Source organism: Strigops habroptila, chromosome 8 (assembly GCF_004027225.2).
Source record: "Strigops habroptila isolate Jane chromosome 8, bStrHab1.2.pri, whole genome shotgun sequence".
Taxonomy (NCBI): Eukaryota; Metazoa; Chordata; class Aves; order Psittaciformes; family Psittacidae; genus Strigops; species Strigops habroptila.
The window spans coordinates 30,198,004-30,211,651 of record NC_044284.2 but is presented as its reverse complement, the minus strand read 5'-3'; the positions used below and the strand labels follow the sequence as shown (position 1 = coordinate 30,211,651).

The window sequence follows — 13,648 nt, the reverse complement described above, 5'->3', positions numbered from 1 at the left end:
TTTATCTGGTGTGAAGGAGAGAAGTGCTGGATTTAGCATTCTGTTTCGAACACAAAGACCCATTTCTTCTATTCCATGGGGAGGCATCTTTTTTTTTGTTGCCATCACTGGAAGCACAGTGTTAGGAACTGCACAATGTGAATGAGAGCAGCAGAATGTCGCCTCATACCCTTTGCTGAAGTCACAGGGAAGATGAGGTTTCCTGTTGTTGGGGAATATCTCCAGCTTCCACTAATTAGCTCTCCAGACCATTTACTCTTTACCTGTGTCACTCTGTCCGATTTCTAATGAAATGCTCAAAGCAGCCACTGTGGTATCTTTCTGCTCTTGGGAGCAGTTTGATGTACTGCCTTGACAAAATACCTTTGGGAACTTCCCTAAACTCCTCTTGCCTTGATCCCCTGTGTTACCTACTGCATAGTTACACTTCTAGAACAATTCAGCTACTCTGCAGCATAGATTCAAGTACCATCCTTGCTGGCTATACAGGTAGACTTGCGCTGATACTTAATCATCCTACCATGGTTCTTGTTACAGTTTAGCAATTTCCATACCCAGCCCATGCATGCTAATTTAACAGAAATATTGAGACTTTGTTTTCCTTTGAGAACAATGAGAAGACAAATCTAGTGTTCAGCCTACAATTTCTGGAGGCTCTGCAGAGCTTATTAGGATATTTTCTGAGGATTTTGCATGATATCTCATACCATCCTTGTATTCATATTCTTTGGTCTCAAGTCTTCTCTCTCAGGAGCTTGATCACCATAGCTGAGTTCTCCTTGCACCGTGCCCCTTTCTGCTTTTCATAGCTCTCCTTTATGCACTTATTTTCCCACCTCACTCTTCTTCACATGGTAACTCCAAGACCCTGCAGACACAGTGTAAAGCATAAAGTGGCTGTAGCCACTCGCGTTGTATCCCTGCATCTCCTTGTTAAGGAACTGGTCTGCTGGTGAAGACAAAGGTCTGGGTTAGAAACCAGGCTGTACTGCATCTTTCATAGCTTCCCCAGTCAAGGATTTCTCTTTTTTTATGCTAAACAAAACAGTCTGATCAAATAGTCCTATCAACAAACATAGATGCTCATCTCCATCTGCTGCCCCTTCTAATCATCTTGTGAATGAAGGGTTATCCACTGGAAATCAACTTGGGATATAGCCAGGGTGCTGTCCCAGACCTGCCTTTTTAGCCAGGCTCATCATTAAGGACTCTCTGGGCCATTTGGGCACCACATTGTAACCCTCTGATGATCCAGCCAGGGACATGGCATTAGCACTCTAAGCAGTAGTACTGTAATGAGCAGCTTTCTCCATTACTGACTCGTCTGTTATAGACCCGTATTTGCTAAACAAAGCGATGCAGATAGCCAGGTGTCCTGGGTTCAGCTGTATTCTCTCCCCTTGTTATTTCCCTTATGATTATTGGTGGTAGCAGTAGTGGTTTTGTATTATACCTTAGTTACTGGACTGTTCTTATCTCAACCCATGGGAGTTACATTCTTTCGATTCTCCTCCCCATCCCTCCGGGAGCAGGGGGAGGAAGACGGGAGGGAGTGAGCGAGCGGCTGCGTGGTTCTGGGTTACTGGCTGGGCTTAAACCACAATACCAGGTCTAACTTCTCAGTGACAGAGAAGCTTGGTCAGCTGTGGGACAGGTTTGGGCAGGTATATGCCATACATGACCATGCATAACAGAGGAGACAAGTTTAATCGGATGTTTTCCATGCAGTGGCCGGGCTCTGTGGCGCTTTCCCACAGCTGAGACCTTCCTGGGAGCTCAGGGCTCGACTGTGCGTCACGAGCTCTGCTGTTCTCTGCAGTAGCCAACATGCATGTCAGCTCCTCCTGCAGTCCCCATGGCTTTATTCTTCTCTTGCTTTGAAGTGATGTATTAAAACATTAGCAGCCTTCCACTGGGACCTGCAGAGAAGCTGCTAAGAATGTTTCCTGTTTGAGGGGAATCTTGAGTTCAATGAGAAATGGCTTGAACCAGAGCGATGATGAATTCCTGCAGGGTTTTGCTGCTTTTTCCCTCACTCTACCTAATGGTGGAGTCAGTAAGGCTCCATGAAGTACAGCTGAAGAGTCCCAAGAGCATCCTCTGCTGTGCTGGTGAAGCAAAGTCCTAGTGAGGAGATGCTGGCAGTGGGAAACGAAGTGTCTTTCTCCTCCCCAGTACACAGACATCCCCATCTCATCGCTCTCCTGCCTTCTACTCCACACGAGTTTTCAAGTCCTCCATGATTAGCTGCACATCACGGCTTGGCAGCGTGCCGGAGAGCGCCTGCACACAGCCGGGGGGCTCGGCGGCAGCACTGTCTCTGCCTGCTGTCGTTCATGACAAAGCTTGGTTGATAAGGAGATGTACTGGGCCAGGCCTGCATCCCAGTGCTCTAGCTGCTGTTCCCTTGTTCAGAGGGAGTTCTCCTTCCTGCCCCGCTCTCCTTCCCATCCTTGTGTCCACTCCCATAGGCATCACCAAACCAAGTTCTGCACAGCCTCTGCTAGCCAGCGGGCAGCACCTGGGGAAGTTGGGACAATCTCTTAGGACACAGCAGTGTCCTGGATGGTCCCTCATGAACTAGAAAGGAAAGAATTCATAACACAAGTCTATTACCTAAATTTTACCTTAATCTGACTCCTGTTCAATATCTGAAAGAGGAAAAGATGCATTTTTATTAATATAAGGCTCTTTTGTTCCATGAGTATTTATTACTTAAAAAGCAGCTGTGGTTCTTTCCAAGCAAACCTGTTTTAAAGATTGCCCGTTAACATGACATTGTACATGGTAGAATCAAGACATGCTAAGGGTATTTAACACTTTAATGATACATGAATGAAAATACCCATCAGATCTCAAGGTATCAGAAATTCTGCATAGCATATGCTGCATGAATACCAATGCCTACAGTCTGACTGCAAGAGCAAACTGCACGTGTGTATTCAGCACATTGCTGAAACCACTGCACTTCGATCAAGGGGAATTGAAAGCAGTGGGCTTTTGGTTTATTTCTCTATCGGTAATAGAAGCTTTTCCCCGTCCATACATGACAAGGTGACAGACTTACTAAATCTCATCAAAGCCAGCCATTTTCTGGCTGCCATGTTTATTCTTTCATCAGGTCAAACAAAAGCACTCCCCGTGTTCTTTGTAGTAGTGAAGGAAAAGGGTCTGCTTGCTTAAAGATACATTTGAGAAGAAGCAAGAACTTCAGGAGTCATCCTCTAGAAATACCTCTGAGAGGCATGTTGCCTTGTTGCCTTTTCTTTATTTCTTCATATTCAGAAATGAATTATGCACGTAAATACAAATATTTCTTTCAGCGTCTTTAAAATGCATTTATTGCATAATCTGCAGAGTGACTTGGATTCCATGATCATACAATATATATGATATGCCAAAGAAGAAAAGAACTTCTTATATATTTAGATATGCATACGTTAGTTTTCTATTGGAGATGTGTTTTTATGGGGTGTTCACCCCCTCTCCCCGTCTCGCCGCAGGTGGAGGAGCGCTCCCGGCTCAATCGCCAGAGCTCGCCGGCCATGCCCCATAAGGTGGCCAACAGGATTTCTGACCCCAACCTGCCTCCTCGGTCGGAGTCTTTCAGCATTAGTGGTGTGCAGCCCGCCCGGACCCCACCCCTGCTCCGGCCCGTGGACCCGCAGGTAACAGCACTTCGCCTGGCAGGCTCACGTACGAGAGCCAGGACGCTGGGGGTGCTGCTAAGGTAACAAGAAAAAGAACTGATTTAAGGGAAATAGTGTCTCAGCCTTAAGCATACTCATGAGTAAGAGCAGCATCTGCATTCATGAGAGTATTCCTCTTGTCACCTCCATGTATTAGCCACATCATGCTGGTTTATACCTTCCTTTGAAGCATCACGTACTGGTTACTGCCAGAAACAAGCTGGAGGAGAAAGAGGAACTGCTGGCCTGGTCCACTGTGGCAGTTGCTCTGTTCCTCTTTGGATCTGGTTTGTGTAAAGGACTAAAACCACAGTGCCTGGTACAAAAGATCCGGGATGCTTTTTGCTTTCTTTGCCGCTTTAATTCAAGGTTTTGTTTTGGTTTTCCATTGAGTTGACATCAGTCACAAACGCATCTGGAGGGGGCATAGATCACCATGACCGTCACACAGGAGGAGCATCGTTATTTTAAAAGTTCCTCCCAGCCATGAGGTCTGTAAGTACACGAAAAGCTGTAGGAGTGTTGATGCTGGCTCTGGTCCAGCCGCTGGAATTACTCCCGCAGATCCACAGACTTCAGGAGGTGTTTCAGAGGGAAGTACAAAGCCTTTGCTCCAAGTCCAGCTGGGCTTTCTATGGGAAAATGTGCCAGCTAAGTGCCATCCACGTGTGGTATGCGCACTCGTAGGACAGCAGTACAACGCCATCTTTAAACAAAATACATATAGGAAAATCCTTAGACGTACAGCTCTTTGACCAAGTGTACATGGTCTATATACATTGGGAAGTGGATAAAACCCCACCGTAATCTCTCTGATTGACCAAATACTTTTCAGTGACCTTTTTGGTAACCTATAGTGGTAACAGCTACAAAGACTTCTGTTTGGCAATAAAATCTTAATGAAAAAGTTATTGACACCCAGAGACCCATGTAAACATATGCATGCATACACATAGACATATGATACATGTACCTGTGTACGTAGACATGTATGTAGAAATGTCAAATAAAAGTTACAACACCCCTGTATCAAAGAAGTGCAGCTTCACAGGGTCCTGGGAGGAAGCTCTGATTTCACAAACTAACTTTGTGAATTTCTCAGATTTCCCAAAACAGGTGTTGGTATTCCTTTCACTCGTAATCTTTAGATCTATAGGGCTGATCCATGGGGTAGTGGCTACCTAGACCTGTAGAAACTCATGCTGCAAGATATTTTTTTAAGCCATCTATGCCTAAGAATTCCTGACGATTTTTTTTTATTATTTATTATCCTTTCCTTTTCTTTTTTTCCTCCATTTTAACAGGGAAAATCCATGCCAAACCTCATTAGCACAACCTTAGAGGTGCAAGCATAGGAGCTGGAAATGCATCCAGCAGCAGGCAGAGCCTGGGGCGGGCATGGCGTGTGCGGGAGCTGGCAGGAGGGAGCAGCCTGCCCCTGCTCCTGGGGTGGTACCCGCGGATCAGCACCGGGCTGTTGGCATGAGCCTGTCTCTGGCTGCACGCAGGAGTGGTCAGGGCTGAAGCATGACATTGCCTGATTTTAAAAGGCTGAGCTGTGCAGGCATAATTTTTAATAGGTATTGTGTTGAAGCGATATTAATCAGGCGTTCCTGAAATCAAGGCAGTGCTGATCTCAAACCGAGGGGGCTTTTTAGTGCATCTGAAGTGCTAAATCAAATATTTTAATCAATTTTTTTTTTAATCAAATTTTTAAATATTTTTTTATTCCTTCTTTTTTCTTTTTTTTCCTTCTTTTTTTTTTTTCCCCCCCATTTTGTACTGATAGTTCTGTTTTGACTTGGTGCTTAGATTCCACATCTGGTCACTGTGAAATCCCAAGGAAGCTCCTTGTCTGGGTCTCAGTCACTGCATGAACAGCCTGCAAAGGGACTGGCTGGGTTTCAGGAGGCTTTGACAGTGACCTCTCACCGCACTGAGATGCCAAGGCAGAACTCGGACCCCACCTCAGAAAACCCTCCTCTGCCCCCTCGCATTGAAAAGTTTGACCGAAGTTCTTGGTTACGGCAGGAGGAAGACATTCCACCAAAGGTAACACTACCGCTCCTCGCTTTCAGCACATCAAAGAGGCAGTCCCAGAGCTAAGTCCCCAGGGGACAGTGCTGCGCTCAGCACCTCTGGCGGAGCAGAGTGGGCAGGGCTGAGCCCATTTCCATGGCTCTGCAGCGAGTACTGACAGCCCCGGGGCTGCATTTCCCGAGGCAGGTTTTGCGCAAGATGCTGGGAGCTGCTCTTGGGCACACACATTGTGCCGCAAAATAGTGCTGCCCTCCAACAAAGAAAGTTCTGGAGCCTGGATAGAGGCCATAATAAATTAATGTCTCCTTTCTCTAGGATAAAAAACAGCCTTCTGTTTAAATAGAATTATAGGAACATAAAATTTGTCATACTCAATAAGATGGGTCCTTTTTAGTCTGGTACCCTGCCTCCGGTTGCAATCAATATTTGATGGAAGACTTGTAAGGGCTCCAGCAGCTTTATATGTTTACTGACATTTTGGCAGTGTCTGGCAGTACCTCTTTAATTAAGACTTTTCTGGACCAGTATTTCGATCACATTGTTTATGCACCTTCGTTTTGGAAGAATTATAACTTGGCCATTAAGGTTCCCCTTACATTGAATCAGTGCTCAGCCTTGGAGGATTTTTACAGAGGAAAAATGATTACAAATTCATTAGTGACAGCGAGGCGGTATTTGTCCCTGATTAAGAGGCAGTTTTTCCGTGTATTCATAAAGCGAGTGACTAAGAGCAGAATACTGGCTACCAGGTAAGCCTCCCTGTGCAAGGGATCTATAGTGGCCTGTCACATGTGTTAATAATGTTCACATTTTTGCTGCCACCAAGTGAGAGGAGATATCAGTGCTCAGCTAAGAAGAAAAGCAAGTCAACAACTCCTAGAGCTGTTTGTGTGCTTCACTTCTCAGTAGTGCAGGAGGCTGGGTGCCTGGTTTTAACCTCATTTTCAAAAAACCCTTGCAATTTAAAGTTGACTTTTGCCTTGAGTCCTTTGAGAAGGGTGTCTCTTAACTGCCATGGTGCACTACATGGTGAAACCACAGCACCAGCTCCTTGCAAAAAAGCTGGTTTCCAACACTATGGAGTATTTTCCCCATTGGCTGAGGGAACATGAACTCTGGAAGGTGTCCCCATGGAATCACATTTAAGGCTGTTGTGTCGGCAGTAATAGCCATGAGGAGTCTGACTTCACGTTTTACTGCCTGAAGTGGGTTTGATGTGTCTGTAAATGGGAATGAAAGGACTGCCCCATGAGGCAAGGCTGGCTGTCTCTGTGGTCCAGGGTCTTGTTTCTGCCTGTGCTTGCGGCTGGATGCTTCAGAGGAAGGTAAAAAACTCCCCAGAGTAAAAAAACTGCAGGGTTCTCTACCTGGAGAGGAGATTTCTTTTTAATGAGACAAGCTGTAGCCAGTGATACCGCCAAATATGAAGCTTGCTTGCTCTCTAAATCTTTTTCTCTTGCCTAACATAACTGCGTGTTTAGTCACAACAGAAAAAAAAAACCAACTTCCACCATGGCTGCTGAAATGCACTTCAGTTAGAATTTTACCTTAAAAAGTACTTTCCTGGGTTTTGTTAGATTTAAATTATATATGTGTGTGTATGTGCATACATTCACTTCTGAAAAAGTAAACGGCCTATTTGATGGTAGCCAGGCTGCTCAGGGGCTCCTTTGCCAGGAGCATCCCTGACTGCACCTTTGCAGCTCATTTCTCTCTCACACTTGGGTGACCCCTTCTAAAAGCTGAGAGCTTTGTGGTTTATAATTGCCTGTCCCTCAGTGGGAAATCAATTGTAAATCAAGTAGTAAGGCAGTGCTGGGAGGTGATCTCTCAAGTGTGCAAGCAGCAGCCTGACATGGTGGGACAGACTGGGTGACGGCAGATGTGTCTATTCTTTTCCAGGTGCCTCAACGAACCACTTCCATATCCCCTGCTCTGGCGAGGAAGAACTCCCCAGGCAACGGCAGTGCCCTGGGGCCCCGGCTGGGCTCCCAGCCTATTCGGGCAAGGTATGGACATGGGCAAGGTACGGACACGGAGGACAATGGGCAGGAGTGACCCCAGCGTGCTACTGCCTGCACTCCTTCGCCCAGTTGGGGAGCACAGACATGGGCTGGGGTTTAGCCCTGCTTTTACTGACTGGTACCAACATGAAATTTGCAATGCTTCTCTTATTGTTGCAATGAACTTTTGCATTTGTTAGTATTTTGTACCGACACCAAAGGCTGAGTGCTTAGATCACTGGGAGTTTTGCTCCCTGGGCTGAATACCTTCCTGGGCATTGCAGGGTTTGGAAGTGGATGCTGCATGTGCAGCTGCGAAGGTAAAACAGGAATTTGAGCATTCCCTTTAGCAGAACTAGGCTCTGTTTCTCCCAGTGTCACCTCTTACTTATCAGGGGATCCACATAAGCCGGTGGGGAGATCTCAGTGATACTTACCGTAGTTTTTCTTTGCATCAGAGCAGCTTTTCACAGATAATGACTGAGGAATGTGCTGGTACAGCTTGGGGAGATTTTCGTTAGATGTAGAACAAAGATTAAATTACTTTCAGTTTCCTAGGACTAGGGCTTTTAGTTTAGCCAGATACAGCTCTCGGGCATGGTGGTGTGCAGGGCACGCTTGTAGCACCCCGAGGCAGGATGATGTACCTCAGGAGTGGTCTGATCTGCTGTGTCAGAGCTATCCGTGGGCATGTTTAAACCAAGGAGGAAAATTGACAGGCTCTCTCTGCTCAGAGCTGGATGGAAAAAACTTGGCTTAGTCATGTGAGAGCTTGTCTCTGGTTTGCAGAGCATCATGGACAGCTCTAGACCTCAGATGGGCAAATCGCAGGGTAATACGTATTCCACGTAGCCTTGTGTGAAGGAGCTCCTTGGTTTCTTCTTTCTGCCTTATCCTTTCAGGATGAGGTCAGAAAGAGAACGCTGGGATGTCTGTAGCTGTGTGCTGTCAGCAGTTTCAGGATACACCTTTCTTTCCAGCTCAGCGCCCCAACTAAGCCTCAGCAAACTCGCATCCAGCGGGCAGCAGCTTAGAGTAGCTGACAGGGGTAGCAGAAGGCAGAAGAATTTTGTTGTTGTTACTCTTTTTTTTTTAATTAAGAGAAAAGAACATTCATATCATGGTTTGTTTCCCTTTATTGCTCATGGCTGAAGCATATTGGATTCTTTAAAATGTTATTCTTTCAATTACCGTTTGCTTGAAGGACAATTTAAAATGCAGAGGGATATTGGACTGCATAGTCCTAGGAAGTGATGGGTTTGGAAATAAAAAGAATAAGGGGATCTGGGATTCAAGTTGAAGGTTGCCCACTGTTTTCTGGACCTCGCGATCCCAGTCCTGGCTGCTACAGGTAAATACGTTAGTTGCCAAAGTTTTCAAATACGTTTCATGAGTTAATTTAGCTAAGGACACATCAGCCATACAACATGAGCTGGAGCCTTCAGCTGGATGAAAATTGGAAATTATTAGGATGCTATCATAGTCATTAAACTTGATATTCAGTGAAAGTATTTCATATTTCATTTCTCTCGCAGTAACATTTCTCCAGCTTTCCTTTTGAACTACCTCTCCTATTGGTTCTTGATTCCCTCCATGCATAAATGTAAATATTATAAAAATATCCTTTCCTTTATTTGTCACCCTGTTGTAACAAATGAGGGGATTTTTCTTGCACACAGAAAGCTGCTGTCTTGCTGTCATTTTTTTAATACCCACCTGTTTCAATGCAAGATAACACTAGGCAGGGATTTTATACAATATCCATGCTAGGCTCTGTCCAAATGATTCTGCCAACAGCCCCATTATGGCAATGGGCCTTTGAACAGTTTGCACCATCACGGTTGTTCTCTGAGGGACGTGCCATGCAAACCCCACAGACTTTGCACCTTACACGCATGGCCTCCAATTGTAATTGTATTATTCATGTGGCACTATTACCACATTCTTTTTATGTATGCAAAGTTCTAGTTGGACTTGATGGAGAAAGCTTTCCATACATTTTTAACAGGACTTTGAATAATGAGATCATTGAACAGAAATATTGTATAAAAGCAGATTGCATGACTCTCTGTGAACATGACTTCTGATTTCATTTCAGTGCCAAATAAGAATTAATTTCCTAAATGCATCTGATACCCAGTAAGATATTAGTCACTCTTTGTGTATCAAGGATGCTTTTTATTCTGGATGTATACATGTTCGCAAGGCGAGAGAAATCAAGGAACAAAAGGGGATATCTGATGCAAGTTCGAAGTGAAGCCATGAAAATTGGGAAGTATGAATAAGTGGTAAAAGTGATCTGCAGCCTTGTTGCAAACTTGAGATCCTTTCTTCAATTAAATATTTCTTTCTCTGTCTAACAGTGATGTGCAAATTCCTGCTTTTGTAATGAATGTTGGTAGTTAAGTAGATAACTCCAGCATTGCACATTTACAGACTGAAAGGGAGTTCTGAACAAAGAATCTTTAATTTTTGCCGAATTCGGCAAAATAAGAGTAGAACACTTCTCTAGCCAATTCTTCATTGTGCTTGTGGTGCACCTCCATAAAGATGGTCAGTGTTTAATTCTGCGTAGTCCCTCAGTGGGGCTTGCGGGCTCGATAGCTTCAGAAAAGAAGACCTCAGCCCTGTCTTCTCCAGCAGAGGAGGTGTCCCCTCACCTTTGCAACTGTCCCTGTCAGTGTGGGAGGCATCTGAAGCCCCAGAGGAGCGTGTGACACTGACTGATGATGCCCTTCTGGTTTGTGCTCCCGCAGCAACCCGGACCTGAGGAGGACGGAGCCCATCGTGGAGAGCCCACTGCAGAGGACCAGCAGCGGCAGCTCCTCCAGCTCCAGCACTCCCAGCTCCCAGCCCAGCTCCCAGGGTGGGTCCCAGCCTGGCTCCCAGGCTGGCTCGAGTGAGCGCAACAGAGTCAGAGGTGAGGTTCTTGAAAACATCCCTTAGCATCGGGCATGCTTTCTGCAGCTTGTTTGATAAGCAGGAAGGGCAAGAGGTCTGTGATCTCATGTATGGTTTTTAACAAATTAAAAAATCAAAGGATTCATCATTTCTGATGTACTTCTGTGACCAGCTGACCTCCTAGCAAACAGATGCCAACACTCCCTTTTGCTGGATGCTGATGTACGATGCCCACGGCAGCATGCGCTGCTCCTGCATTCGCAGTGCCAAGTAGCTTGTACAAAAGGGGATGGGGGTTATGCTTTAGGGTAAACAAAATGATTGATAAAAAAAATACCAGTGTGCTTCCTGTCTTCGTCAGCCCAAGCACTCTTCTGTGATGGTTTCTTTGGGAGTGTGTTTCACTTTTAGAAGATACATAATATTTTTTTTGGAGCTTCATCTTTGTGCAAAGCCTGAGATGGGAGCAGAGGAGGGAATTAGACCATAAGAAGCTTTCTCTAAAATGCTTTTACCAGGCAGCCATGCTGACACTGGGTTTATGTTCCTAGTCAAATTGTTTCATCTTAGAGCCACTCTTGAAGATATTCCATTCCGCCATTGAATCGCAGTAGGAGTTGCTAAAGCACATACAACCCATACATCTGCATTTCTGGCACAGCCCCGCAGTATAAATCCCCAGGGCCGAAGCGCATTAAAACAAATGCTGTCTCCATGCTTTGAATTTTTTATGACTTGGCTGTAAAATGACGTCTGTTGTTGAAATCATTACTTCTCTCAGTAGTCAGTAAAAGGAGTTTATCACCAGTTGTCCTTTTTGGTTTGGTTTTGGTTTTAGTAATGAGGAATCCTGTGACAAATAATGTTCTAGCAATGTCGGATGCTGCAGAGCTTTTAATTTTTCACATGCTCTGCTCGTTTGCAAAGTGAATTTGTTCCTTTAGTAGAAGGAAGGGCAGTAACACTGCAAGAGGGCTGTCAGTGGAGGCAGGGCTGGGTCATGGCTTTTGTTGCTGTATTGATGGAGGCTTGTTGCAATGACTGTCAAGCAGAGAGGAGCAGGAGGGTTTTTCGAGACAACAGGAACAAAACGATGATGGAGCCCTCAATCCCACTGGTCCCAGGTGACAGGATGCAGTGACAGGTTTCAGCAACATTTTAACTCCCACTCTCTCTGCTTGCCTTTCGCCCAGGGAACACCAAGCCTGAAGGGTCCCCTGTGCTCTCCCATGAGCCTGCCAAGGTCAAGCAGGAAGACAACAGGGATGTGACGCGCCCGAGCCGACCCGCTGTGAGTCTCAAATTATTTCCCATGGGAATGTTGCCAGCTGGCTTGGCCACGTTTCCCTTCAGTGTGGTAGCACAACTGCAGGGCCCCCAAAAAAGAGGCTAGTACTGTTGCTTCTCCAGCAGAGACTGGAAAGTGGTGGTACAGCAAGAGCCAATGGGATATTTGAATGCTTAAGAGAGTGCATGAGTTTTTATCAGGAGCCCAAGTCTAGGGGAAAGCACTTAAGCCTGTGTTTTCAAGTGAAGCAGGTGCTTAAGGGCTTTGCTAGCTTGGGTGTGGTGGTTGCCTATGGCACATTGTTGTGTTCCGTGCTGCATGTCCCCCCGCAGCAGCCCAGCGGAGGGATGCTCTGCTCGGGAAACCAGCCCCCGACAGCCTTCACAGCTTAAAACCAAACCTGGTAGTGGTCTCTGTACAATCCCATTTGATTATTCTGAGCAAAATCTCATCCGAAGTGTTTCCTCCTGGTTTAATGCTGTTGACATTTGTATTTTAAAACTGCAGACTCGGCCTAATGAAATGAATTTCCACTGCTTCTCTTTTTTAATGTGTAATAATGTTTTGTTGATGTTGTGTTTTTCTCTACACTCCACAGCGTTGAGCTAACAATTCTAATTTTATTTCTAACCTGCTTGCCCTTCTCTGGCTTTTTCCTGTCCCGATCTGTTTCCTCTGATGCTGACTATTCTTCCTTTACCCACAGAGCTATAAGAAAGCTATAGATGAGGTTAGTGATATCTTTTCTCAGTGGGTCATGCCTATGCAAGGTTGACTAGTTAGTGTTTAATACCGAACCGGGTTTTCTTGGTGCTGACATTGAAAAAGTGGCGATGTAGTCTTGGGGCAGACAAGAGACTGAACGATTGTGTCTCGGTGTAGGGAGCCTGTGTGCGGGGAGGGGAGCGGCACGGCCGCTGGGTTCTGCTCAGCCATGGGCTGCCTGAAACCCACTGGCCAGACCACTTGCATGGAAGCCGTGGCAAGAAGCACCCCAACGCTCACACGTGGAACAAACAGTGCTGCCGTTTCGGTGTATTTGAAAGAGAAAGAGCAAGAGCGGAGGCTTCTGGTGCCAGCGGAGGTGGTCTGGGCAGCATGTGCCACTCATTGCATTCTGCTCTCAGCTACAGCCCCCAGCCACCCACTGATTTCAGTGGGGCCATTGAGCATTATTTGAAATGCATTTTAAACCTAATTCAAATGAAGGTGCTTGGCAAATAAAGGAAAACAAAGCAGTGGGATACACTGGGTAATTCATTCTCATGGACCAGACCATCAGCTGTAAAGCCAGTCAATGGAGCTGGTTTGGATGTTGATGGGCAATGATAGTCTTCCTCCTTCCTCTTAAAAAAATAAGAGTCCTGAATCACACCTTTTTTTTTTACCATATGGTACTATTTGGAATATGTGTGCATCTGGCGATGCTGAGTGTTTCAGTGTTCATGGGAAAAAACCAAGCATTCCTGATGTAGCATTTAACTTGCCTCACACACACATCACTATGTGCTGACACTGGTAATTGTGGAGCTGTAATGGCAAGCACCTGTGCCAGCAGCCTCTCCTACAGCCTCATTCCTCTAAAAATAGAAGTTACAGAAGAAGGAAGATGTGCTGGTTAGTTAACTTGTTCTCTTGGGTAAAACATGAGCAATGCGTTTTGTGTAGTGAGGTGCTTTGTTAAGGAAAAAGCACATAAATCAGTGTCTAAATAGAGGCAGCGTGTG

The 13,648-nt window shown here is 45.6% G+C and overlaps 1 protein-coding gene across 7 annotated transcripts in view; it reads left to right on the top strand.

Annotated features, from left to right (window-relative positions):
* TNIK (TRAF2 and NCK interacting kinase) overlaps positions 1 to 13,648 on the top strand; it is a 161,807-nt gene that overhangs the window by 126,772 nt on the left and 21,387 nt on the right. For 2 of the 7 annotated variants that reach the window (XM_030495360.1, XM_030495363.1), the window contains 7 exons: positions 3,504 to 3,668; positions 5,502 to 5,741; positions 7,632 to 7,738; positions 10,489 to 10,652; positions 11,827 to 11,924; positions 12,628 to 12,651; positions 13,019 to 13,021. In XM_030495360.1, the coding sequence (XP_030351220.1) occupies positions 3,504 to 3,668; positions 5,502 to 5,741; positions 7,632 to 7,738; positions 10,489 to 10,652; positions 11,827 to 11,924; positions 12,628 to 12,651; positions 13,019 to 13,021 (801 nt within the window). The remainder of the gene's footprint in view (positions 1 to 3,503; positions 3,669 to 5,501; positions 5,742 to 7,631; positions 7,739 to 10,488; positions 10,653 to 11,826; positions 11,925 to 12,627; positions 12,652 to 13,018; positions 13,022 to 13,648) is intronic. The other 5 variants (XM_030495365.1, XM_030495361.1, XM_030495366.1 and 2 more) reach the window with 3 other exon arrangements.